General features: G+C 43.1%; 2 protein-coding genes across 3 annotated transcripts in view; both read right to left on the reverse strand.

Moving 5' to 3' along the window:
• LOC146634600 (protein NLRC3-like) overlaps positions 1–23,872 on the reverse strand; it is a 720,577-nt gene that overhangs the window by 314,753 nt on the left and 381,952 nt on the right. For both annotated transcript variants that reach the window (XM_085377952.1, XM_085377961.1), the window contains one exon: positions 4,816–4,992. In XM_085377952.1, coding sequence (XP_085234078.1) covers positions 4,816–4,992 — 177 coding nt within the window. The remainder of the gene's footprint in view (positions 1–4,815; positions 4,993–23,872) is intronic.
• Positions 16,325–23,872, reverse strand: part of LOC146634610 (protein NLRC3-like) — a 218,654-nt gene continuing 211,106 nt past the window's right edge. The window contains exons 2-5 of the mRNA XM_085378120.1: positions 22,041–22,176; positions 19,924–20,159; positions 18,016–19,807; positions 16,325–16,505 (exon numbers count right to left, since the gene is read on the reverse strand). Coding sequence (XP_085234246.1) covers positions 16,325–16,505; positions 18,016–19,807; positions 19,924–20,159; positions 22,041–22,150 — 2,319 coding nt within the window. The 5' untranslated portion in view covers positions 22,151–22,176. The remainder of the gene's footprint in view (positions 16,506–18,015; positions 19,808–19,923; positions 20,160–22,040; positions 22,177–23,872) is intronic.

Genomic DNA, 23,872 nt, shown 5'->3' on the forward strand with positions numbered 1-23,872 from the left:
AAATGAACTGTACAACAGAAAATACAAATGCTATTTATGGTCTCCTCACAACAATGATAAGAAAAATAAACTGGGCCAATATGTCATGTTTCTTAATACAGAGACACACATGTTAATGTGATCTCTGGTCTCCTCTGAGTGGGAGTTATTATAACTGACTGTAAAAAGTCAGCACAAGGAAAATAAACTCCACCTAAACTTGGTTTATATCTGACCCAGACAGACTGCAGGTCATAACTTCTTACCTGAAGTTCAGTTCACCTGACACTCGGACCGGCGGCCGCCTCGGGTCTCTGCTCCTCCTGCCTCCCCTTTCACACATCCACCTGCTGCCTCTGTGGAAGCTCCGCCATAGCCACCACCAAACAACTGACTTATTTTTACACATCGACCAGCATCCGGCCAATCCGCCATCTTTCATTGTTTATACCGTTACAAAAAAATAAAAAAAGATCATCAGCCCATTAAAAACGAAAAATCACCATCAGTATGCCCGATGGCCAGTCCAGCTATGGTCGTGCCATCAGTTAACCCTTCACGTGGCAGCTGTGACACGCGTGCCCAGGGTTGCCGACCCCTGCTCTAAAGCATCTGATTTGGATTCCTGAGATCAAATATATTTTCCTTTGTGTTTGTTTTCTTCACATTTGTGGCTTTAATGTAGTGTTACATCCTGTTTGTTTGCTTCCATCTGTATACATGTCCAGATTCACTGTTATGTTTCTATTCTTACATTGCTGTGTGATCACTGTTCCCTCTGCTGACTGATGTGACCTTTTGTATCTCACACTGATACTTGTCATATTTGTATCTGCGCCTAAAAGATAAAAAGTTTTCCATGCTAAAACACAGCTCCACCTCCTGCAGTTCTCCCTCTGAACCACTAGATGTCTCTGTTATCTAAATGAAGACGTGCAGCACAGCAACCACAGCAGCGCTCAGATCACACGTGTCCTGTTATTATGTATAAAAGCATGAAACAGGTGAGACAGGTGGGATCAATATTAATGTTGTGGAAATATATGAAAAAGCAACAGAAGAGTGAAAACATTTCCTGTTTCTAGAAAGATCTTTCAGCTCACAGCTGCTCACAGACTGTATTTACAAGTGACAAACTGCAACTCTACAGTACATCTACAGTATATATCAAATATATTCTGTATTCAAATCTATTGAGTGATGTTTGAAAGTCTTTCCAGGTGAGTTTGATCCAGGAGGGTCTGAAGCCAGAGTCAGACAGAGACTGTGCAGAGACTGTAGAAGGACAGAGCAGCAGCAGAGCAGTCCAGATACACTGATGATCCTCTGTCAGATCCAGAGGGACACACAGGGATGATGCTGGACTCTACATTGTGTCTGACAGTGGAGCTGTTCTCAGAGCAGTTCACTCTGCAGCACTGACAGTCATCTGCACTTCTTCTCATTCCTCTGTCAGTCACTGCTGGATGAAGCTCTCCTCTCCACCTCCCAGTAACATGGCCCAGTCAGAGCGTCTCTACACACAAGCTGCTGCTGCTTCAACCTCTCTGGATCATCAGGACACAGCTCCTCCTCTCTCAGCACACACACCGTCCTGTTTACCATCATAGCCTCCACCTGCAGAGAGAAGAAGGAAGAGCAGAGGAGATAAACGAGTGTTTCCAGAGACTCTTCATCAGCTGTCAGTCAGTGATGCAGCACATCCAGTATAAAGAGCAGCAGGGACTTCAGTGCTGGGACTGTACTAGGACTCATTGTTGCTTCACTTTTTCTAATCTTTGGATTTTTATTGAAGTTGATGAAAATGTTTTTCCCTCCTAGTTTGAGTTTGGACTTTCATTCATTAGAAGAACCTTGGTGTGTCCACTCTGAGCTCTGTAGGAACCCCAACAACAAGCCCAACAATCCAGATGGACGGTTCCAGCTGTTAACTGGAGGAATTCCATCCAAACATCTGCTCTCACTAAATTCTTCCTCACCTACAGACTGTGTTCTTCACTGCTTTAAACTTGGAAATGAATGCAGTCATTGGTCTGCGTGCTGCTTTGTTCAGAGAGCTGATTGGCTGTTGACAGTGTTTGATCAGAGCGTGTCAGCCGTTACCATGGTGACCATAAAGGTCAGAAACAGGAAGTGTTTGTGTCCAATCCTGAAGCCTGTCACCATTCTCCTCTCACAGCTTCACTGAGAAGCTGCAGCTTTACAGGAAACACTGGATCTTTGTTTCATACTGACTGTGTTTAGTACAATACTGCTGACAGCACCACCCACTCACTCCATCACTCTACTGACCCCAGAGTCTCCAGTCTGTAGTCTGGACTCTGCTGAAGATCAGACAGCTGTTTCACATCTGGATCCTTCAGGTTGTTTCCGTACAGGTGCAGCTGTCTCAGATGGGAGGGGTTGGACTTCAGTGCTTCTGCCAGATAATCACAGCTGATCTTTGACAAACCACAGCTCTCCAATCTGTATAAAGAATGAAAGATGTAAGTTTATTAGACAAAGTGTGAGCTTGAAATCATTCAGTGTTTCATCATCTGTTCAGAGCTGAAGAAGGTTCAGAATGTAGAAGTTTAGAAAATGGAAACTCCAAACAGCTGAAGCCAACAGGAAGCAGCTTCAAACAGGAAACTGTGCAGAGTTTCAGACTATATGTCCTGATGCAGCCAGTTGGATTTTGGAGATTTGAATCTCTGTTCTGTGACTAAGTCCTTGAATCATTTCTTCCAGTTGGTCCAACAAGACAGACTAAGTGTTGGACATGTGTTGTGGCTCCATTAGGGGAGCTTCTAAATGTGATGTGATGGCCCCTCTGGGTCTGTCAGGTCACAGGACTGAAGAGAGCTCAAACTGGGCACACAGTTGTTCCAGTCTGGACCAAAGACTCTATACTGGGACTGAGGGACTGCTTTGACTGCTCCCACTGGGACTTTTTAAAGGCTCATGTTCTCACTTAGATCATCGATTTCTACTTACATTTCTTTCTGGGAAAAATGGGGATTACTTTGGAAACAGGAAGTATTTTCCCCAATAAGCAGCCCTGGATTAGTAAATCACTCCAACATGTTCTCAGGCAGAAGAAGCTGTCTTGTTATGAGGGAGAGAAGAAAAAGATTGAGGCACAGAAACTTGTTGAAAGAGAGATAAAGCAGCTAAAATCAGGTGTAAAAGTAAAGCAGAGGATGAGCTGAATAAAGGACACTCAAGGCTGGCTTGGAAAGGAATGAAGTCCATGGTGGGGATGCAGGACAAGGAGCAAAGATGAATGTGATGCTGAATCAGCAGAAGACTTGGACTCATTGGATTCCAGCTTTGATATCATTGATTTCAATGAAGAGCTTTGTGATTGTAGCAAAGGGCTGGTAGCTCTGAGAGTCCCACTGATGAGGTGTTTGTGTGGAAATCTCTTAGTGGGACCAAAGAGAGAAAAAGCCCTGGTCCTGATGCTGTGGGAGGGAAATGATTGAAGTGTGCTGTGAGGAACTGACTGGGAGATCTTCACACATTTTCCAGTCCTCCTTGGAACAACAGGAAGTTCCCATCATATGGAAACAAAGGTTAAGTGTCCTATGGCACTCAGTGATGATGGTGCTGTGGCCCCACCACCTCCACCTCTTTGTAAAGGAACTAACTGTAATCTGAAGCTTCAAGTGGAACTAAGACTTCCTCCACTAGGTGGCAGTGTCTGATGAGAAAGTGTTAGTGGAGCTGGCCTGGAGTCAGAAACAGGAAGATGCAGGATTTGGGCTGAAATGGGGAAAAGTGGTTCGCACTAGTGCCTTAAAGCAAGAAGGTTGTAGGTTGAAGCTTGTTGGCCTTTCTGTGGAGGTTGGATGTTCTCCCACAGTCCAATGAAATGCTGCTTAGGTTCATTGGTGCTTCTAAATTGGCTGTAGGTGTGGATGTGAGAGAGTGCTTCTCTGTCTCTCTCTGTTGGCCCTGTGATGGACTGCTCACCTGTGCAGGTGGACCACGCCTCTTGCCCTATGACAGCTAGGGCACAGGCTGCAGCCCTGTGAGCCTAAGCTGAATAAACAGTTAGCAAAAATGATCCATAGATGGCCTGAAATCCCCCAGTTAGCAGTTTGGTAGATAGCTATGACATGCTAATCCCATCCAGCAGCTGTATTCTACCTGTAAGCTGATCACTGCTGAGCCAAAGCACTTTTTCATATACAAATTACAACCTTTAATAGAAACCTATTGGTCAGCATCTTATTAGCCTGCTGTTAGCTTCATTCCACAGAAAACTGAGAGAAACTAACAGAGTTGATAAAGAATAAAGAGAAATGTGCTGATTTAAAGCCTTTGAAGTGCTTCAGATGATCTCTGTCCACTTCTGTCCACTCATTCATTCATGTAAGCTTTCTAATGCAGCTTTGATCTTCACAGTCTGCTTCATGAAACTCATTCTAACCCTGAATGTCAGAGTGTTCCTCCTTCTCTTTCCCATCATTCATGCTGGCAGTGGAGGAGATTTGGATGTTGGACTGTGTTTTGGATGATGTGTGTATGTTTGTGTTGGACTGCTGTCTGTAAAGCAAACGCACATTTTGCTTTGGATTTCAGTGTCAGACAGACTTTAAGGTGGAATGAAAAGTTGGAGAGTTTCACAGTGAATTATCCAGTGGAGGATTTTTCTTCTTCTTTGAAGGTTTGAAATGTGAACATTGTTCTGCTGCAGTCAATGGACTAAACCAGAGAAGAAGAAAACAGACTTTACCATGAAGATCCTCAGTGTGGATCAGTATAATATCAGCCTGATGTCTGCAGTTTAGTGTCAGCACAACTTTCACATCATATTCATCTCAGCACAACTAAAACATGCTGACTGACCTCAGAGTTTCAAGTCCACATCCTGGACTCTCCAGGAAACCACACAGATGCTTCACTCCTGAATCCTGCAGCTTGTTGTTCCAGCTCAGGTCCAGCTGTCTCAGATGGGAGGGGTTGGACTTCAGTGCTGCTGCCAGATAATCACAGCTGATCTCTGACAAACCACAGTCCATCAATCTGTATAAAGAATGAAAGATGTAAGTTTATTAGACAAAGTGTGAGCTTGAAATCATTCAGTGTTTCATCATCTGTTCAGAGCTGAAGAAGGTTCAGAATGTAGAAGTTTAGAAAATGGAAACTCCAAACAGCTGACAGAGTTCATACGCCTTTGTCAGGGTCAAATTCAAGCAAGACCATGTGAAAATTAAAACACATCATCCTAGGTGAACTTAAACACCTTTGTTCCCCTTTTGTTAAGACATAGAAAAGTACACCACACAAAAATACTGCAAAAGGAAACGGTCGCCTTATATACATAGTGTATAAACTCAAAATGCACATTTCACTTCAAATTAAGATTAAGGCTTTGAACAGATCACATAGTTCAGTTCAACATATAAGACTTTAAGAATGCACAAGCATCTACTTAAAATCTATTTAATTTATCATCCATGATATTATTTTGTACAATTCCAATGTATTTTGTTCATCTCCCTTAAATAAACAGGCAGTCTTAAAGTATGAAATATTCATATACAAACACATATAAATGTGTGTACTGTCTCAGTGGCTGATAGTACCCCACAGGCCTCAGTGTGAGCTTGAAGACATTTATAATGTTTAAGTAGTTTAATGTGCAGGTGCTGACGATAAACACATTTTGAATGAAAGCCGGGGAACTTTGGTAGCACAGAAACAAGTGGCTATTCTTTGTGACTATATGGATCACTCACAATACCATTATTTCACACAAAGGCACCAAATTAATACTCAAAAAAGCTGCAGCAATACACACAAATATAAACAGTACTTGGTGACAACTTTGCTTTTAGCCTTTAACCCTTCTTGACTACTTTTGATGTGGCCTCTATATTTTACCTTTAAAAACAGTTTATCTTGCCAATCTGTTATTTTCTCATTTTGACCAACTGTATCAGCACAATTTATCTAAATTCAGACAAAATTTAAAATACAAGTAGAAAGTGATATTTTGACTGTAAAAACCACACACATGTTTAACGAATCATCTTCATAACTTGAAATGCAAATAGAGATTGTACATTTTTAAAAATACGCACACGTTTTGCAAACAACAAAGTTATATGGTACTATTTACCAAAAAATGCAGCCAAGGCTCAGACGTTTTTCATATAATCATTTCAAACTATTTACAGAACAATCAGGTGTCAAACAATAGTTTGTGTCACTCTAACACATATGAGAACAGCACAGGGATAAACCTGCAGGTCTGACAGCAGGTGTGTCACTCAGCGTTTACACTGCAATCTGCCTTTGTTGGCTTTAAGGCAGCAACTGTGACGATCACTAGTAGAACTGACACACAAAACAAAACAACAGCTACACACTAAATACACAAGACAACAAACTAACTTGAGACCAAACACGGTAAACGTCACAAATCTCTCACGTATCAAAACTCTCTCTCTCTTTCGCTCACTCCTAAAACTTCCCCCTTTTGCTAAACAACCAAATGTCATGTTTCCATATCATTTTTGATTGGTCGACATGGTACATTTTCCCACCTATAGGGCTTTGGAGCGTGATGTCACGGGAGATGGGCCATGCCCCCTTCCGCCATGACAGTAGGCCAGCCAAAGGATACCATTTCAGCTATGGATCGTACGTGTTGTGTTGTCGGTTGCAACGTTAGATCACACGATCGTGAAGGCAAGAAGCTGGATAACGGGCTCTCTTTTCATCGTTTTCCGTCCTGGAGGCAACGTGAGGGATCCCATGTATCCGATATTACTAAACAAAGACGTCAGGCTTGGATTGCAGCGGTGAGACGAGCGGATATCGAGTTCTCTGCAATCCCCAGCTTTTTGTTGGTTTGCTCACGGCATTTTCTTTCCGGTGAGTTCTAAATTAATTCATATCACTCTTGAAAGGCTTTTAGTGTGATTTTCAATGTGCTGAGGTCATAGATAATGAGATAAAACATGCTAATGTGTGATGCTGCAGAACCACATCATGTCGACTGAGTAGCTTATGATTTGGCATTATTGCAGGCAAACCAGCATATGAAATGGATGTAACAAATCCAGACTGGGCACCAACACTGCACATGGGGCATGACGACATACCTGTATCAGACTCGGACCGGCACTCAAGGCGTACGCAACGGAAGCGAAAAAGAGCACCCATCGGAGGTAAACAACCCCCCCCCTCTAAAAACATACTAAATTGCTATCACTGTACACTAATCCGCACATAACTTCCAGATGAATCACACACCTGTCATTGGAATATTGGTGTACATTTACCTTATGTCTAATTTTATCTTACAGGCTTTCGTTATGCAGCTGCAGAGTCTGAAGGTGTGCCCCGTGCAGAAGTGATTGATGAAGATCTGACAGAAGACCAACAGCAAAATCACAATGTCATGGAGGCAGTGGACAGCAGTTGTGTTGGACAAGTGGAGGTTGAGGTACCAGCTGCAAATGTGGATATACTGAAGAAATGTAAACCTTTTAAAATGATGACAGATTACAAACTCTCAGCTGTGTCTGTAATCAAACCTCTGTAACTTTGCTTCAAACACAACAAGAGAAAAAACTCTGAATGTTTCACATTAAAGTCGTACATTTCTCACAAAGCTCAATTATGTGACAGACATTTCATCCCATGTCAGTTTGGCCTCATCCTGGGCCGGATTATCCAGCACACACTCTGACCACAGGCCCAGGGGCCACGCACAGCTGGGCTCCATCCAAGAGACAGGAAACAAACCAACACAATAATAAAAAGCACCATGTGATCTTCTTACATCTTCAAGACAAACATAGTAAAAACATGAGCATATTTGTTTCCTTATAAAATGATGTGACAGGTAGAACAGAGTAAAGTGGTGGTGTTACTGTTAAGTCTAATTGCTGAATGTTGCCATTGTGTTTCTTAAATTTGTACAGTCTTAGTTCAAGCAGTAGGATCAAAGCCATCCCTTTGATCCTGACCACCTCTCCAACCTCTCTGTGTTGGGGGAGGTTTTATTGTAGATACATCCTATCTGAAAGATCTGTTTCTTTTGATGTAAGCTTCCTGGGTTTATGACCCTTTGGTCAGCAGGAGGTAACACACACACACACACACACACACACACACACACACACACACACACACACACACACACAGTTACATACAGTGCCTTGTCTATGTAACCAAAGGGGGGTTGCAAGGGGAGGTGCTTTGTAAACTATTGTTTGAAGATTGTCAATAAAAGGCAGCGAGAGGAGGCCACCATTGGGGTCATTGTCGTGCTGGACACAGACGAGGCCTCCCTTGCGCAAGTAATGGATCGATCGACTGTCTTGTTTTCTTCATGATGAATAAGTCTCTAGAATTAGCGGGGTTTGTGGAAACACAGACCCAACATTTATTTGGTCCTTTGGAGCCGGAGCCTAACACATTGCATCCACCGAGGAGAGGGAGAGGACGCCACCGCAACGTCTGGGATGATTGACGTAAAGCCCTGGTGTTTTTGGCTTGCCACCAGGCCGGGAAGTTTGCTCCTGACCTCCCCTCGGGATGGATGACGATTGACGGGATCCAGAGGCTCTTCCCATGAACGTAAACAAACAGTGAGTACAGAAGGCCTTAGAGAGCGGCTACGGGCTGTGCGTTAAACGTGAGTCCGGGAGCGCGCTAGCCGCGTGAGAGAGACGCAGGCTTCTCCGCCATTTGGGGCGTAGAGAGTTCTCCGCCATTTGGGGCGTGGAGATAACCTAGGTTCGGCGTCTCCGCCGTGAAGGAGTCCGGAATCTCCGCCATTTGGGGCGTTAGAGAGTGTCCGAAGGTTGAATTCTCCGCCATATGGGGCGTTTGAGAGTTTTCAACAGAGAGCGCTAGCTGTGCGTGCAGACGCAAGCGATAGGCCTATGTTGTGTGTGTGTGCGGGCCAGACGTGGTCTGTGTGAGTGTGGCTGATTGTTAATGGAGAATAAAATGTGTAAGTCTGCCTTAGAAAGAGATTTAAAATTTATGGAGAAATTTTTACCAGGCAGCACGCAGTATGTAGGTTGTTGGCGTAAGAAATGTGGATTTGAAGGGACATTAGTGGAAGTTCAGTGTAAAATGCTGGTAGAAAGAATAGCTGTAAGTGTAGCTGGTAAAACAGGTAAAGCGAAGCAGAGGAAGGAATTGCAGTTAGCAATTGCTAAGTTGTGGCTGGAGCAGGTTCAGAAGAGGAGAGAAGCAAGAATGTTAGCAGAAAGTAGAGCCAGAGAAGAGCGTGAGAGAGCAGAGGCTGAGTATGGAGAGACATTGGGAGAAGCATTGAGTCCAAGACAGACTGGGCAGGGTAGGAAACAGAAAGTAAAGTTAGTGAACACAAACGTTACAACTACATATCCATCCCTGACACAAAACAAACAAACAAACAAAAAAAACATATGGTGTTTCTGTCCCAGAGTGTGAAGATGAAGAAAGTTTTTCTCCTGATCCAGTCCGTGAGTGTGTCTGACGTCATGGTGTGTGTGAAAGGTATCCAGCTGGGGCAGACGTGATTCTGCAGGTCACCTGCCCAGTGGACAAAAAGAAATAAAATAGTTGTGTGGATGAATGATAGCACGAAGAGTGTTTGGTGTTTCTAAGTCTGAAACAGCTGTAATGCTATTTTCTGTTTTGGAGAAAAGTACAGTTAAAGAAAAAAACAGAGAGAGATGTGTGTTGTTTTAAGCAGTGATGAGAATAATGAAAGTGTGATGAGAGAAGAACACAAAAGCATACTGAAAATGCATTAACTATACTAACCCTACATGCATTTACACATAAATGATACTCATGAAGACCAGACAGCATCTTAAGCATGAGATTCTGTTTGTCATCTTGTCCAAGTCACTAGTAAGATGAAAGTGATACATAGACTAGTGGACTGAATATTATAGGAGGACAGATGGTTGCATCATAGATGAGAGGTCTTAAATGAGTGAGCTGAGTGAGCTGATTGTGAGTTTCTGGTGTGTGAAGAAGTTTTACCATGGCACACATTTAGTTACATGAGAACTAAAACTTATTATGTGCTAAGACAACAGGGTTATGCTGTATGTTGTGTGTATGGCTGATTGGATGAATGTTTGAGATTAAACTGGCTGTTTGATTTGTCTTTTGTTATTTAAGTTGAGCCTGCCAATTGGGTTGTGACGATTTATCCCCCTGGCATGAAGAACACGTGTCATGACTTAAACAAGGCCTTTCTTTCCTTTGATTTCCTTTATTTTCTTTCTTTTATTTTGTTACTTTCATGGTGCACTGAAAGTTTTGTTTGATGATCTCTGTTTGAGCACGATCAGAATCGAAGCGCCGTCGAGAAAACTGTTGCAAAGTGAGCTTCTCCAAAATTAAAATGGGCTCAGGAGAAATCCACTTATTTGAGACAAGTTCCTGTCCAAAAGGATTCAGCGAGAAAATCCAGTCTAAATTATTTTTCTTTTTGAAATGACGTTGTTTTGCTGAGCGTGGAAACGGATGCGACGATAATTTCCACAATTAGCAAAAGAAGGAATCACTGAGTGAATGAGTAAGAGTTTTAAAATAAATGGGAAACTGACTGACTGACAAAAGCTGACAAGACTGACTGACTTAACACCATTGTGTGAAGTCAACCCCCACCTGACAAAGGTGTGGATGTGTCTCTGTGTGTGTCTCTGTTGCAGGAGCAGAAGGAGACCACAGGAGGAAACTTGGGTCACATGACTATGTGAACTCTGAAAATTTAACCTTTTTAGTTTAAATTCTATGTCTGTGAATTTACCATGTGTGTGTCATTCACTACCTTGTGTTGCTCACAGAGATTACTGTGAGAAAGTGTGTACACACCTGCGCAGCGCTAACATTTACATTTCTCTTTACAGCAGATGGTTAATCATGTGATTTGATCATGTGGTTTACAGCAGGACACAACTTAATGATGTTTCTCTACCACAGGATTACTGAGATTTTGTATGAAGAGAACTGTAGTTACAGGCTATATGTTGATGATGAAATTACACTGTGTTTTTGAGAGAATGTTACAGGGAAGAAATGAATGCAGTGTGAGACATACTGTGATGAGACCATTGTTACTTTTTCCACAGCGAGTGTTAACTTTATGACTTTTCACAGCTCCTCTGGAATCTGGATGGCCGACACCTGACAACCGGGATGAACCTTGTGTTTGGCTAATGTTGTTTTTCTTTAAGAGTGCTTGTAAAGGATTCAGCACAGACAGACGAGTGACAATTGAACAGATGTGCAGTGGTTACAGAATAGTTACATCGGGGCCCATTATCTGACCACACTGTTGGGCTCATGGTGAGTAACAAACTTAAGGGACGTCACTGATTACAATGTGGAATGACGGTGAGATGTTAAATAATTTGGAACAAATTATGGGGAAAAGTAGGAGTTTAATGAGTTTAGAATAAACCTGCAATGATACTTGTCTCTGTGATGCTGAATACTTTATTACTCTTATGATCTATAGTTGGTTGCAAATGTGAAGTTGTTTTAATTTTAAGACTTTGTCTTCTAGGATACAGGAGCTGGGAGCTAAACAAGCTGAACATTTCAATACTGACTAATGTTTTTACACAGGGTTACAGCTTGGAGTGAAGCTGCTCCAAGGGACAAACCTTGGAGATTGTTTTAGGGAGACTGTGCAACACTCTTGTACATGTCTCATTGGGGAGTTGACACATGGCGAAAGCCGTGTGGCGAGAGGAGTGTCATTTTTTAATTTGTAGATATCGTGAGGTGCCATGACGAGAAGGAGTGACTGAGAGGATCGTCCACAAGATGGAAGCTGAGGCCAAGAGAGAGTTTTCAGGAGGATCGGAGATCACCTTCAGCACAGAGAGCTGTGTTACTGGTCTTCCAAAGGATCGTCACGAGGAGACTTTGCACAGCAAATCTTAAATAAGATGAAAGAGTTTCGACGTTGACGTTAAGGAAGACAACTAAGCTGTTTTCATTGGTTATATTATATCGGGTAAAAATCACCCGGCATTAGTGATCGTGTTACTATTTATAGCGATAGTGTTCTAGGGTTAAATCTTCAGCAGCGTTGGAAAATGGAACCTGAGGGAGCGTGCCAAGCTCCAGAAAGTGACAGCGCAGAGGAGGTCCAGCGATGGACTTGTGGTTCTGTGAACAGCACAAATGCCAGGTGACTGTAAAATAACTAACAGCACTTTTTCCACAAGTGAAGCCAGTAACTTACTATCCTAAAAGATTAGCTCTAGTTGCTCGTGCTTTACCTCCATGCGTGAGATCAGTATGTGCAGCAGTTTAAGCTGTACAATGTTTCAATAGTTTATTTCACCTTTTGACATTGTTAGTTCCACACGAGGTAGATGTCTACTACTGCAGACTAAACTTACATTTCTGACACCTACAAGACACTTGTCTTTAATGTTACTCTCACAACCACACATATTACCATAAAGTGGTGCACAATTCTGAATCTGTCCAACCCTTTTTGCCAACGGAGGAGGGCACTTCTCATGAGTGTAGAGAGCGCGAGGAGAAGAAGTGTAAGCTGAGGGATGACTTAATAGATGTGCCACTCGTTGAGGGAAAGGTTTGGTTTGCTGATGGTTTGAGTTTTACAACAGCAGAGGGACAGACTAGAACACGTTTTACTGTAGCAGACAGTGAGAGAGAGTTATCTATGTAGGACAACTAGCATGTTTCATATTTGCTTGAGCAGCAGAGATGCTAGCTTTAACGGAAGTGTGTAAAGCTGTAGAGAGACAATATACACTGATAGGCAGTATACATTTGCTACTGTACATTTCTTTGTAGTGCAGTGAGTGAGACGAGGTGTGACAACCTCTACAGGGAAACCTGCAGAACACACCAAACTCTTGCAAAATCTGCTGGAGGCAGTGTTATTAACCAGTAGAATTGCCGTTTGTAAATGTGCAGCACACATGTGAGGGAAAGATCCAGTTGCATTAGGGAAAGTTTTTGCAGATAAGATCACAAAAGAAGCAGCTGTAGTTAAACATGGTGTTAACCTTTTATCAGTACAGCATCAGCAGACATGCAGGCCCACTCACCTACAGCAGGAAAACAGTTGTGACTTACAGAGGGAGCAAGCTTGCAGGATGATTTTTTATCTGTGTGATAAACCAGTACTGCCTGATAATTTGTATAAGACTGCTGCTATTTTGAGCCATTGGCTTTGCCATGTCTCAAACAGGAGGGAAATGAGCAGTCGTTATACTCATTCTAGGATTATTAAATACTTTTTAAAAAAAAAAACTTTTGCAGGCAGAGAGAACTAATGGAATAGTAAAGTTAAGATTTAGGAAGACAGGCAGGACATGGTTAGACTGTATAGAATAAGTACATGAGGATTACTCCAACAGAGAATGGTCTGACTCTTTGAGATTACACATGTTAGAGCATTTAGAGTTCCAGTCTTCTGTAGTGATGATAGAAAAGCAGAAGAGAGAGCGTATTAGCAGATTAGATGCTTGAAAATGTTTAAAAGTAAAGTAGTCATGAGAACAAATGATCTGCCAGATGATTCTGTTTCTCCGCAGGAGCAGAGTCTGAAGTCTGGAGATTGGATGTTGATAAGGCCATGGAGAGGAAGTGCTGGTCCAGTCCATGGTGGGAAGGTCCATATCAGATGCTGCTGACGACGACCACAGCAGTGAAGATTGCTGGAAGGAACACTTGGATATATCAAGCGCACTGCAAGAAGGTGACACACATCCAGGCCAGCTCGGAGTAAGTGGCAGGAAGACCGGGAACAAAGGGGGGGGAAAGCCTCCAGGGCCCCTCGTCTCAATCCGATGAAGAAACCAACTGAGCCACAGGTACTCATCAGAATGGCTGGGAATGTGCTGTGCATCTTCTTGTGCCTGTGGACCCTGAGTGGGATGACAGGGAGCGCACTGGAACAGAGCAAACCACACCCAGTACCAGCATGGGTTTTCAACAACTACTGGTGGCAGTTTAAGAACACAACCGCTCACATAAAGAATGAGACCAATGGTTATGCTTGTGATGCCACTGGCTACACATTCTTCTGGACTGTGGCCCTATAGCATCACTGAGAGCGAGGCAGTTTGTCTGGTTGCTTTAGCAACACATCCGGGAACACTGCCAACTTTTCAACTGCTCTGAACCTGAATGGAAGGTTGATTCACCAGTAGCTGGGAAGGTGAACTGCTCTGGTGAGACAGACCTGCTCGTCTGACTCAAAGAATATGACTTGCTGCAGGACATTGAACAGCTAAACGAACTGGAAACAGGCCAATTGCCTATGTGTATGAAGGACAATGGATTAGCCCAAGTTGGAGAGCAACCATGGAACATGGCAACATCACCTATTCTTTTTGTTTTCTGCAAGAAGGATGTAAACAGAGAAGCCTTTTGTCTACATTACATCATGAACACTTGAGGTTTCGAGCCAAGAAGTTCAAAACAGCTTGATCCAATTTCCTTTACAAAGCTTTTTCTGTGGTGACAACAGGACAGGAGAAGAGTTGTAAATGCAGATAATTCACCAGTTGACTCTAACCCCCACAGGATGCCTACAGTGAAAAGATTTGGGGGGTTGATAGGAGTCATAAAGAAGGGTGTTGACCAGGCTGCAGCTTTGAAGTTAGCTGAGAGCCACATGGACAAACAATAAAGTCAACTGATGCGTTTAAATACCTATGTCTGTATACAGTTGGATTGTAGTGACATATGATTTTTGAGAATGATGATTCTTCTTGTTTGACCTTTGACATTCAGTTGTTTACTTGAAGAAATACATAATGAATTGCACGACAGGAGTAGATCCGCCACAAGGCTGGATAGCTTGGTTACCGTCTGGTCCTTGGTGGCATCTTCTTTTGAAAAAATTAATTCCTGTTTTTGGACTGTTGATACTGATTTGCTTATGTATAGGATGTAGTTTACTGTGTATGAATGAAATCTATACTGACACTGTCCAAACAAAGGGTGCATAAGTTGAAATTTAAGAACAATGACAAAAAGGAGGGAAATGTTAAGTCTAATTGTTGAATGTTGCCATTGTGTTTCTTAAATTTGTACAGTCTTAGTTTAAGCAGTAGGATCAAAGCCATCCCTTTGATCCTGACCACCTCTCCAACCACTCTGTGCTGGGGGAGGTTTTATTGTAGATACATCCTATCTGAAAGATCTGTTTCTTTTGATGTAAACTTCCTGGGTTTATGACCCTTTGGTCAGCAGGAGGTAACACACACACACACACACACACACACACACACACACACACACACACACACACACACACACACACACACACACTTACATACAGTGCCTTGTCTATGTAACCAAAGGGAGGTTGCAAGGGGAGGTGCTTTGTAAACTATTGTTTGAGGATTGTCAATAAAAGGCAGCGAGAGGAGGCCACCATTGGGGTCATTGTCGTGCTGGACACAGACGAGGCCTCCCTTGCGCAAGTAATGGATCGATCGACTGTCTTGTTTTCTTCATGATGAATAAGTCTCTAGAATTAGCGGGGCTTGTGGAAACACAGACCCAACAGTTACAGCCTTTCTCCCCTCTGCTGCCGAGGCTGTTAGTCTCTCCCAAACTCAGCTACAGGACTTCCAAATGAATGAAAGCAGCAGAAGTGGCTTTACAAAGGAAAGAGGAAGAGGAGAAGAAGAGGAGAGGGAGGCCACCCTGACCATCACTCCAGCTGAAAACATCACACTTCCATTAAAGTTGGTGAGAAAATGTTGAGCAGGATGAGCTGCTGGCTAATCTGGAGGCTGTAGCAGCAGCTCACAGTCACAGTGGATTTCCACTCATGAAAAAGCTCTGGCTGCTTCATTTCTCATCTCATATCAGAGACTTTAGAGCTTCACTGAAGCTGTACAGTGATGCTTCCACATTCCAGTAAGGCCTCCATAATGATTTCAGCTGTTCTGTACACACACTGTGTGCCCTGTATGGCTCAAAGTCTCTGCAGCCTGTTTTTATCTGCTATCATCAGATCTTCATCATCCTCATTCACATCCCTCACACACTCTACAGCCTCATCAGCACTGACTTCATCTTCACTGACTGATGGAGCACAACATGAACCTGTGGAGGCTGAAACACTGTCCTGTCAAACATCTCCCCGTCACCACTCCACTTCTGTCAGCCTTTAAATGAACCCTGCTCAAGTCTGTCACTTCTGTTTGGAGCCAAAAGGAAAAACTGTTGTTCAGTCGTTTGGAAAGACAACATTTCTGAAAGCACTCAAACTTCTTCACATTTGTCTTCAGACACATCCTGAACATTTAGGAACTAAAGAAAGTTTCAAACATCAAAGACATGAAATATAGAAAAACAACAACAGCCGCAGTCAGTGAACTCACCTCAGAGTCTCCAGTCGACAGTTTGGACTCTCCAGTCCAGCACACAGAAGCTTCATCCCTGAATCCTGCAGGTTGTAGTTGTTACTCATGTCCAGCTCTGTCAGATGGGAGGGGTTGGACTTCAGAGCTGAGGCCACAACTTCACAGTGAGACTCTGAGAGTCCACACTGAGTCAGTCTGTGATGATAGAAAATATAAAATGTGTTATTATAAAAGCAGAAAATCTGCATTATAAACACAGACTGAATGTATATGAAGACAAAACAGAGTGAGGTCATAATCTGATGAATCTGCTCTTCACATCTGTGCTTCAGCTCCTCTTACTGTGTTTGACATGACACAACGATTGAGTCTCTCTCAGACCTGCAGACTTTTAATGAGAATCTTTGTTTGGCTTTAATCTGCAGATGAAGGAGGAAGATGGTGTCACATTTAGGCTTCCATAATGTCCACAGTCTGTCACTGAGATCTGATCCAGAGTCAGAGTGAAGACACACATTTGGACTGTTTCCTGTTTTGACTCCAGAACATTTTGAATGAGTTCAGCTCAGTGAAGAGTTCCAGCTGGAAAGATGATCTCTGTTTGCTACCTGCTGTCAGGTACGACTGTTCACGTCCACACGCAGGAAAAACCTGCTGACTGTTACCAAACGGAGCAGAAATCTCATCACTGGACAATAATGATGAATGAACTCAGAGCTGCTGATATCAGATCTGATTTCAGGGGAACTAAACACAGAAATGATTGGCTCATTTTAGCTTTCTGAGCCATTATCTGCTGCTGTGTCGCTAGTTGGCAGAAAATGATTTGTATTCCTGTTCAGGGCTTCAGTGTTTATGAGTCCAGATCCAGGTGACAGCAAGTCAAAATGATGTTACCTGTCTGTGTCCAGCAGCAGCCTGTATTCACTTTGAATATTGTTATAACCTGACATGGATCAGTTTGTCTTTGATTGGTTTGTAAATGTCACTGTTTCCATTGCACCTGAGTGACGTACAAAGACAGAGAGGGAGAGAAAGGAGAGAGAGGATGGAGACAGCAAAGAGAGAGCAAACACAAACAGGTGAGAGTGGACAGGTGACCAAGGTCAGCAACCAATCAGAGAGCTTCTGTTTGACCCACAGTCACTGATGATGACTGCACATAACCAAGCAGTGTGTTACTCTGATATCAAATATGGATCCTGCTCTTATAATAATGATCATCAGATGATGTTATTGTGTTATTTTGTAGCTGAATACGATGTTTGTGTGATTATCAGTGAAAGAAGCAGTGAGGAGGATGGAGAGAGAGAGAGGACAGAGGGTGAAGTTAGAAACACTAAAAGGATTTTTCATGGATTTCATGGATGATTTGAGTGATTTCCAGCAGGACACTTAAACATGTCAGTGGACGTCCTAAAGAACATATTCACTGATATGAAACGTGTCATTGAACAGGATTAATATCAGTGGAAACATGGTGGAAACAGCTGTGACTGCATGGATGTGACACACTTCAAATCTGTTCTCCACTCTTGGATTTGGGATCCATGGAGCTGCTGCTGAGTCTGTACAATAAAGGAATGGTGTGGAAGGTTGCAGCGTACGGACACAAACACTTTGTGGTTACAATCTGATTTTATTTTCAAAATTAAACTACTAACCTACACTGATCAATGATGTTAATGATCACATCTGGACTCACCCAGCCTTTCTGCAGTTCCTCACAGCTGGAATCAGTCTCTGTCGTCCCCGCTCTGATGTGTTGTACTTCTGCAGGTCCAACTCATCCAGAACCTCCTCTGACATCTGCAGCATGAAGGCCAGAGCTGAGCACTGGATCTCAGAGAGTTTCTTCTCTGATCTGTTCTCTGACTTCAGGAACTCTTGGATCTCCTGAAATAATGAGAGGTGGTTCATCTCCATCAGACAGTGGAAGATGTTGATGCTTCTGTTAGGAGAGATTCCATAACTGTTCATCTCCTTCAGGTTGTTGATGACTATCTGGATGGTTCCTGGACTGATCTCTGTCTGACCCAGCAGACCTACTAAGAGTCTCTGGTTGGACTCCAGACAGAGGCCATGAAGGAAGCGAACAAACAGGTCCAGGTGGCCATTTTTACTCTGGAGGGATTTCTCCATGACTCGTTTAAGGAAATCATCCAGAGAGGACTCGTTGTATTTTTGTCCCAAGAAGTTCTTCAGCACCTTTGTCTTCCTGTTGGTGTGACAGTGGAACATGTAGACAGCAGCCAGAAACTCCTGAATGCTCAGATGAACAAAGCAGTAGACTGGTTTCTGGAAGATCACACACTCTCTTTTGAAGATCTCTGTACAAACTCCTGAGTACACCGAGGCCTCTGTCACATCCAGACCACACTGCTCCAGGTCTTCTTGGTAGAACATGATGTTTCCTTTCTCCAGATGTTCAAATGCCAGCCTCCCCAGCTTCAGAAGAACTTCCCTGTCAGCCTCCGTCAGCTCCTGTGGACTCGTCTCATGTCCCTCATGGTACTTGTTCTTCTTCCTCTTTGTCTGAACCAGCAGGAAGTGTGAGTACATGTCAGTCAGGGTCTTGGGCAGCTCTCCTCTCTGCTCTGTAGTCAACATGTGCTCCAGAACTGTAGCAGTGATCCAGCAGAAGACTGGGATACTACACATGATGTGGAGGCTCCTGGATGTCTTCATGTGGGAGATGATTCTGCTGGACAGCTCTTCATCACTGAATCTCCTCCTGAAGTACTCCTCCTTCTGGGCGTCAGTGAAGCCTCGGACTTCTGTTAGCCTGTCAACACATGTAGGAGGGATCTGATTGGCTGCTGCGGGTCGGGAAGTTATCCAGACGAGAGCCGAGGGAAGCAGATTCCCCTGGATGAGGTTTGTCAGCAGCTGGCTGACTGATGACTTCTGTGTGACATCAGACAGCAGCTTCCTGTTGGTGAAATCCAATGAAAGTCTGCTTTCATCCAGGCCGTCAAAGATGAACAAAAGCTGAGAGACAGCCAGCTTCTCTGCTGTGACCTTCTGTAATGTTGGATGGAAAACATGGAGCAGCTCCAGAAGACTGTACTGCTCATCTCTGATCAGGTTCAGCTCCCTGAATGAAAGCAGAACCACCACACTGACATGTTGGTTCTCCAAGCCCTCTGCCCAGTCCAGAGTGAACTTCTGCACTGAGAAGGTTTTTCCAACACCAGCCACGCCGTTGGTCAGAACCACTCTGATGGGTCTCTGTTGGTCAGGTAAGGCTTTAAAGATGTCCTGGCACCTGATTGGAGCGTCATGGAGGGCGTCCATCTTGGAAGCTGTCTCCAGCTGCCTCACCTCATGTTGGGTATGAACCTCTTCACTCTGTCCCTCTGTGATGTAGAGCTCAGTGTAGATGGTGTTGAGGAGGGTTCTACTTCCTGTTTCATCACTTCCTTCAGTCACACGTTCACATCTCCTCCTCAGACTGATCTTATGTTCATCTAAAACCTCCTGCAGACCAACATCTGCTGAAAGAAAGAAAAACAACGAGACTAAAGAGAAAGAAAACTCTTCAATGTCTGAACAACACAAGAAGTCCAGTTTTCAGAAATGAGTCCATCAGCAGACAGATGTTCAGTCTTACTTTGTACACAGCTGCTCTGACTGGCTGTCTGCAGTCCAGCTCTGCTTCTGGATCTTTCTCCACACTGGGGACAGGACGAGTCTCCTGATGAAGCAGACTGGTCCCAGTATGAGGAAATGCACTGTTTGCAGAACCAGTGTCCACAGCTGGTAGAGACTGGATCCTTCAGGACGTCCTGGCACAAAGCACAGCAGGACAGCTGCTCCGCCTCACAAACACCACTCCTCTTCCTCTTCCTCCCTCTGTGAACACATTTCTTTATCACTACAATCAGTGACTGTTAGTGACAAACATCCAGATTTGACAACACTGTGCAGAAGCTCTGATGGTGACACAGAAAAGTCAAAGTGGAGATACTTCTGTCCACCTTTGATTAGACTCATTATACAAAGGAAACAAAGTTTAACACAGTCATGTTTCCAGTTCACTGACTTACATTTATTCCATGGACACTCACTCTAACCTGAAGCACAGCTACAACCCAACATTGTTGAGGCCTCATCTCCTCCTTTCCTGACTGTAGAGGTTAAATATGCAACAACCAACAAATAAAAGAATTTGGTTCATTTCAAAGAAATTCACACGGTGACCAAGTAAAGTAACCGTAGTAAAGGAAACAACATCCCGTTGATGGTGGGATTATTTGAAAGATTTGCTTTAGTCACGTCACCAAATGCAGTTGAACCACCCGTGGATCCATGTTTGACCATTCTACCACTCTGAGCTCTGCTTTTTAATCATTTTATTATTATCATCATTCATTTATTCATTCTTTGGAGGGGGGCTATTTCCTAATGCCGCCCTAATAAGCTGATGTTCAAGGGGAAATATAACAGAAACTCTTTCAGTGTTATTCATTAATAAATTAACAGATAAACTGTGAAGAAGAAAAAAACTGAGATTTAAAGGAGAGAGTGAGAAACTTGATCATCCATCCTCATAATACATGTTTATCAGTATCTGCTGTGACCATACTGCAGTAATAACTACAAGTCTACATTTCTGTGACTGTTGATCAATCACAGCAGGAATCTGAGCTCATCTCTGCACACAGAGCAGCTTCAGCTCTGGGATAAACTGCTCGCTTCACGTCCTTCTCAGCTCACAGACACTCATCCTCATATTTTCCTTTAACATTTGATGGTATAATTCATCTGAGTTTACACTTTATCTGCATAAATACAGAAAAACAGACCCAAACACCAGAAACCATCAGTTTCACCATGTAGAATATATTGTTGTTTCCTTGCTTTTAATTCAGAGAAAAACTCTGATTTGGATTTTCTCTGTTCTCTTTGCCACAGCCCATCCCAGCAGCAGCTGAAGCAGCTGACTGTCACAACACTGATCAACACTTTAGGAGGAATTTCAGAGGTCAGTAAAGCTCCAGGTTCAACATCAGTTAATTAATCATAGTTCATCATAAATGTTAACCTGGCTGGCACACATGTTAATGTTAGCCATTTAAATATTAGCAGTTAGCTGAGGCCACAAGAAGAAGAGGCCCTAGAAGAACAATGGATGATAAGATTAGATTTTCAAGACTAGGCAGAGACGTGTTTTCCTTTACTGTCTCTTACAGAGGAGGGAGCAGATACCAGACGAGGTCACGGAGGTACGGGGAGGATTCGCAGCAGACAGCAAGACTGCCACGTCCATGCGAGAGAGCGATGGCTACGATAATCTCTGTTTTTGTCTCCCTATATAATGTTGTACAGCCCATTTGAGGGTTATCCTCTGTGAACCAGATGCTTGATTTCACACAGAGGTCCACCAACTGAATTTGATCAGTTATGGAACGATTTACCTCGACAGGCTCCTTCACTCGCTGCTTTTAAACCTCCTTTAAAACAAACTTTTACTCCCTGACCTTTGACCCAGTGTGACATGTTGACTCACTACCTCAGACAGCTTAAAATAGTCTTTTTGTTTTTTGGTGCTGCCTAAAAGAACCGTAAAATATTATGTTCATATATTTTTGTGCTACATCAGGAAACTCAAAAACATAGTTTGTAACATTTTAATCCTTATTTTTAAAACTGTTTTTGTCATTTTTCTTCTCCCATTGCATCAAAATCATTATTTACACTGAATAAATGAGTCAGCAGCTCTCTTACATTGTTGCTGCAGGTTCATTACTGAAGTCTGGAGGTAATCCTTTGGACCGGTCACTCCTCACAGACACACAGCTGGATGCTGCAGATGCTGCTCCATCCTCTTCCTCCATCTTCTTGATGTCAGGGTGGAGTTAGTCTGAGAGGTAAACACACACACTCAGAGGTGCTGTTGTACTGGAAGCATCACACTGACGGGTTTCTAAAGTTCTCATTGATCATTTCATGGAGTTTCTGTGGTAAACACTGTCCTGTGACGTATGTGTTATGGTGAGGGTCATGAGGGCTAACCAGCCCCACTCCTTACTCCTCATATTTCAGCCTGAAGCACAATAACAGCCTAAACCTAACCAGGAGGCTGTAACCTCAAAGGGACTTCATGGTTAGAAATAAAGGTTCAATGAAATGAAGCAGATCATAAAAACATGAGTTCCAACTTTAAAAGAAGCATCCACACGATGACGGCACAGCAGAGGAGCACTTTCTCTAACACACTGATTCAGTTCCACTGACACAAGGACACACACAGGAAGGCACACACACACAAGCCTTTATAAGAAACAACACAATCATCTGCGCTTGACTTGTCAATCCAAGTCCTTAGCCCATGAGCCCGCGGTATCAGACCACAGATATTCCCTTACTTTGAAAAAATAAAGACAGTTTTCAGAACAGACCTGATGTTTATGCTACAGCCTGTTTACCAATATAATCAATATCAGATATCAGAGCAACAGAAACCTCGGTGATCAGGACGCTGGGACTGAGAACAGGAAGTGGCTCAAACGTCACAGTTTCATAACGTCACCCTGAACTCCACTCACGGAGTTTCTGTCGCCATTGCAGTTTTTAAAGTCCTGTGATGTGATAAAGGCGGGTCTTTCTGTGAATCCGCACGCTCATTGGCTAATAGCTCGAGATTGACACATCGTTATCCAATGAGCGTGCGGGAACTTCCGACATAAAGTTGTTTCCTTTGAAAAACCAAAGTCTGATTATTTTTGCCTCCACTGACGGAGCCTGTTGTTCCCGCCACAGAGACACAGTAATGTCAGAGCGGTGTTAACACTCACCCTGCCTCAGCACAGCTCTCACTCTCCTCCTGCTCTCTCACACTAAACGGAGGCTCAGCTAAACTCACTTCCTCTCTACTTACAGGAAACCAGCGCTCAGAGGAGCCGACCGGCCTCACATTTCACCCACAGACACGAACAGCGTGGAATTATTTTATGTCGTAAGAAGAAACATTCATGTTAACACTCACCTGCCTCAGCTCCACCTTCCTCCTCCTGCTGCTCTGAATGGAGGCTCAATACTTTCACTTTCACTGCTGCTCCCTAAACACAGAGGATGCTGGGACTTGTAGTTGTTTCCTTCCGGTGCGGTCTTCCTCTTTGTTTGTTTGTGTTTGTGTTCAAGATATTTCGATCATGTAAACATAGGGTTGCCAACTCCATGAGAAATAAATAAGGGACACCTCGTGGCCAGGGCCGGGCGACCCAGTTGTCTTCACCCTTCCCAGTGTGGTGAATTTTTTAGCTCTTTTTTTGTGTGTGAAATTATTTTTTAACCATTTGACTTGAATTTGATTTAAGCAGATGCATATTCTTTGTGACATGAACACATGAAAATCATTTAGCCATTTATTTTTAGCTCAAAATGACAACATTAACACAGTAAAATAGGTCTCTTTCTTAAGCAGAAGCCTGTCATGCTTAACTTTTGAGAATATAAGTAAATCTTTCTTTAAAAGAACTCTGTCCTGCTTAACTTAAAATTATATAAATTAATAGAAAACAATAGAAAGAAAAATATTCTTGTAACAGTGCACATTT

Source organism: Diplotaxodon limnothrissa, linkage group LG3 (assembly GCF_057381915.1).
Source record: "Diplotaxodon limnothrissa isolate DT_005_m linkage group LG3, D_limnothrissa_male_GT1.1, whole genome shotgun sequence".
Classification (NCBI taxonomy): Eukaryota; Metazoa; Chordata; class Actinopteri; order Cichliformes; family Cichlidae; genus Diplotaxodon; species Diplotaxodon limnothrissa.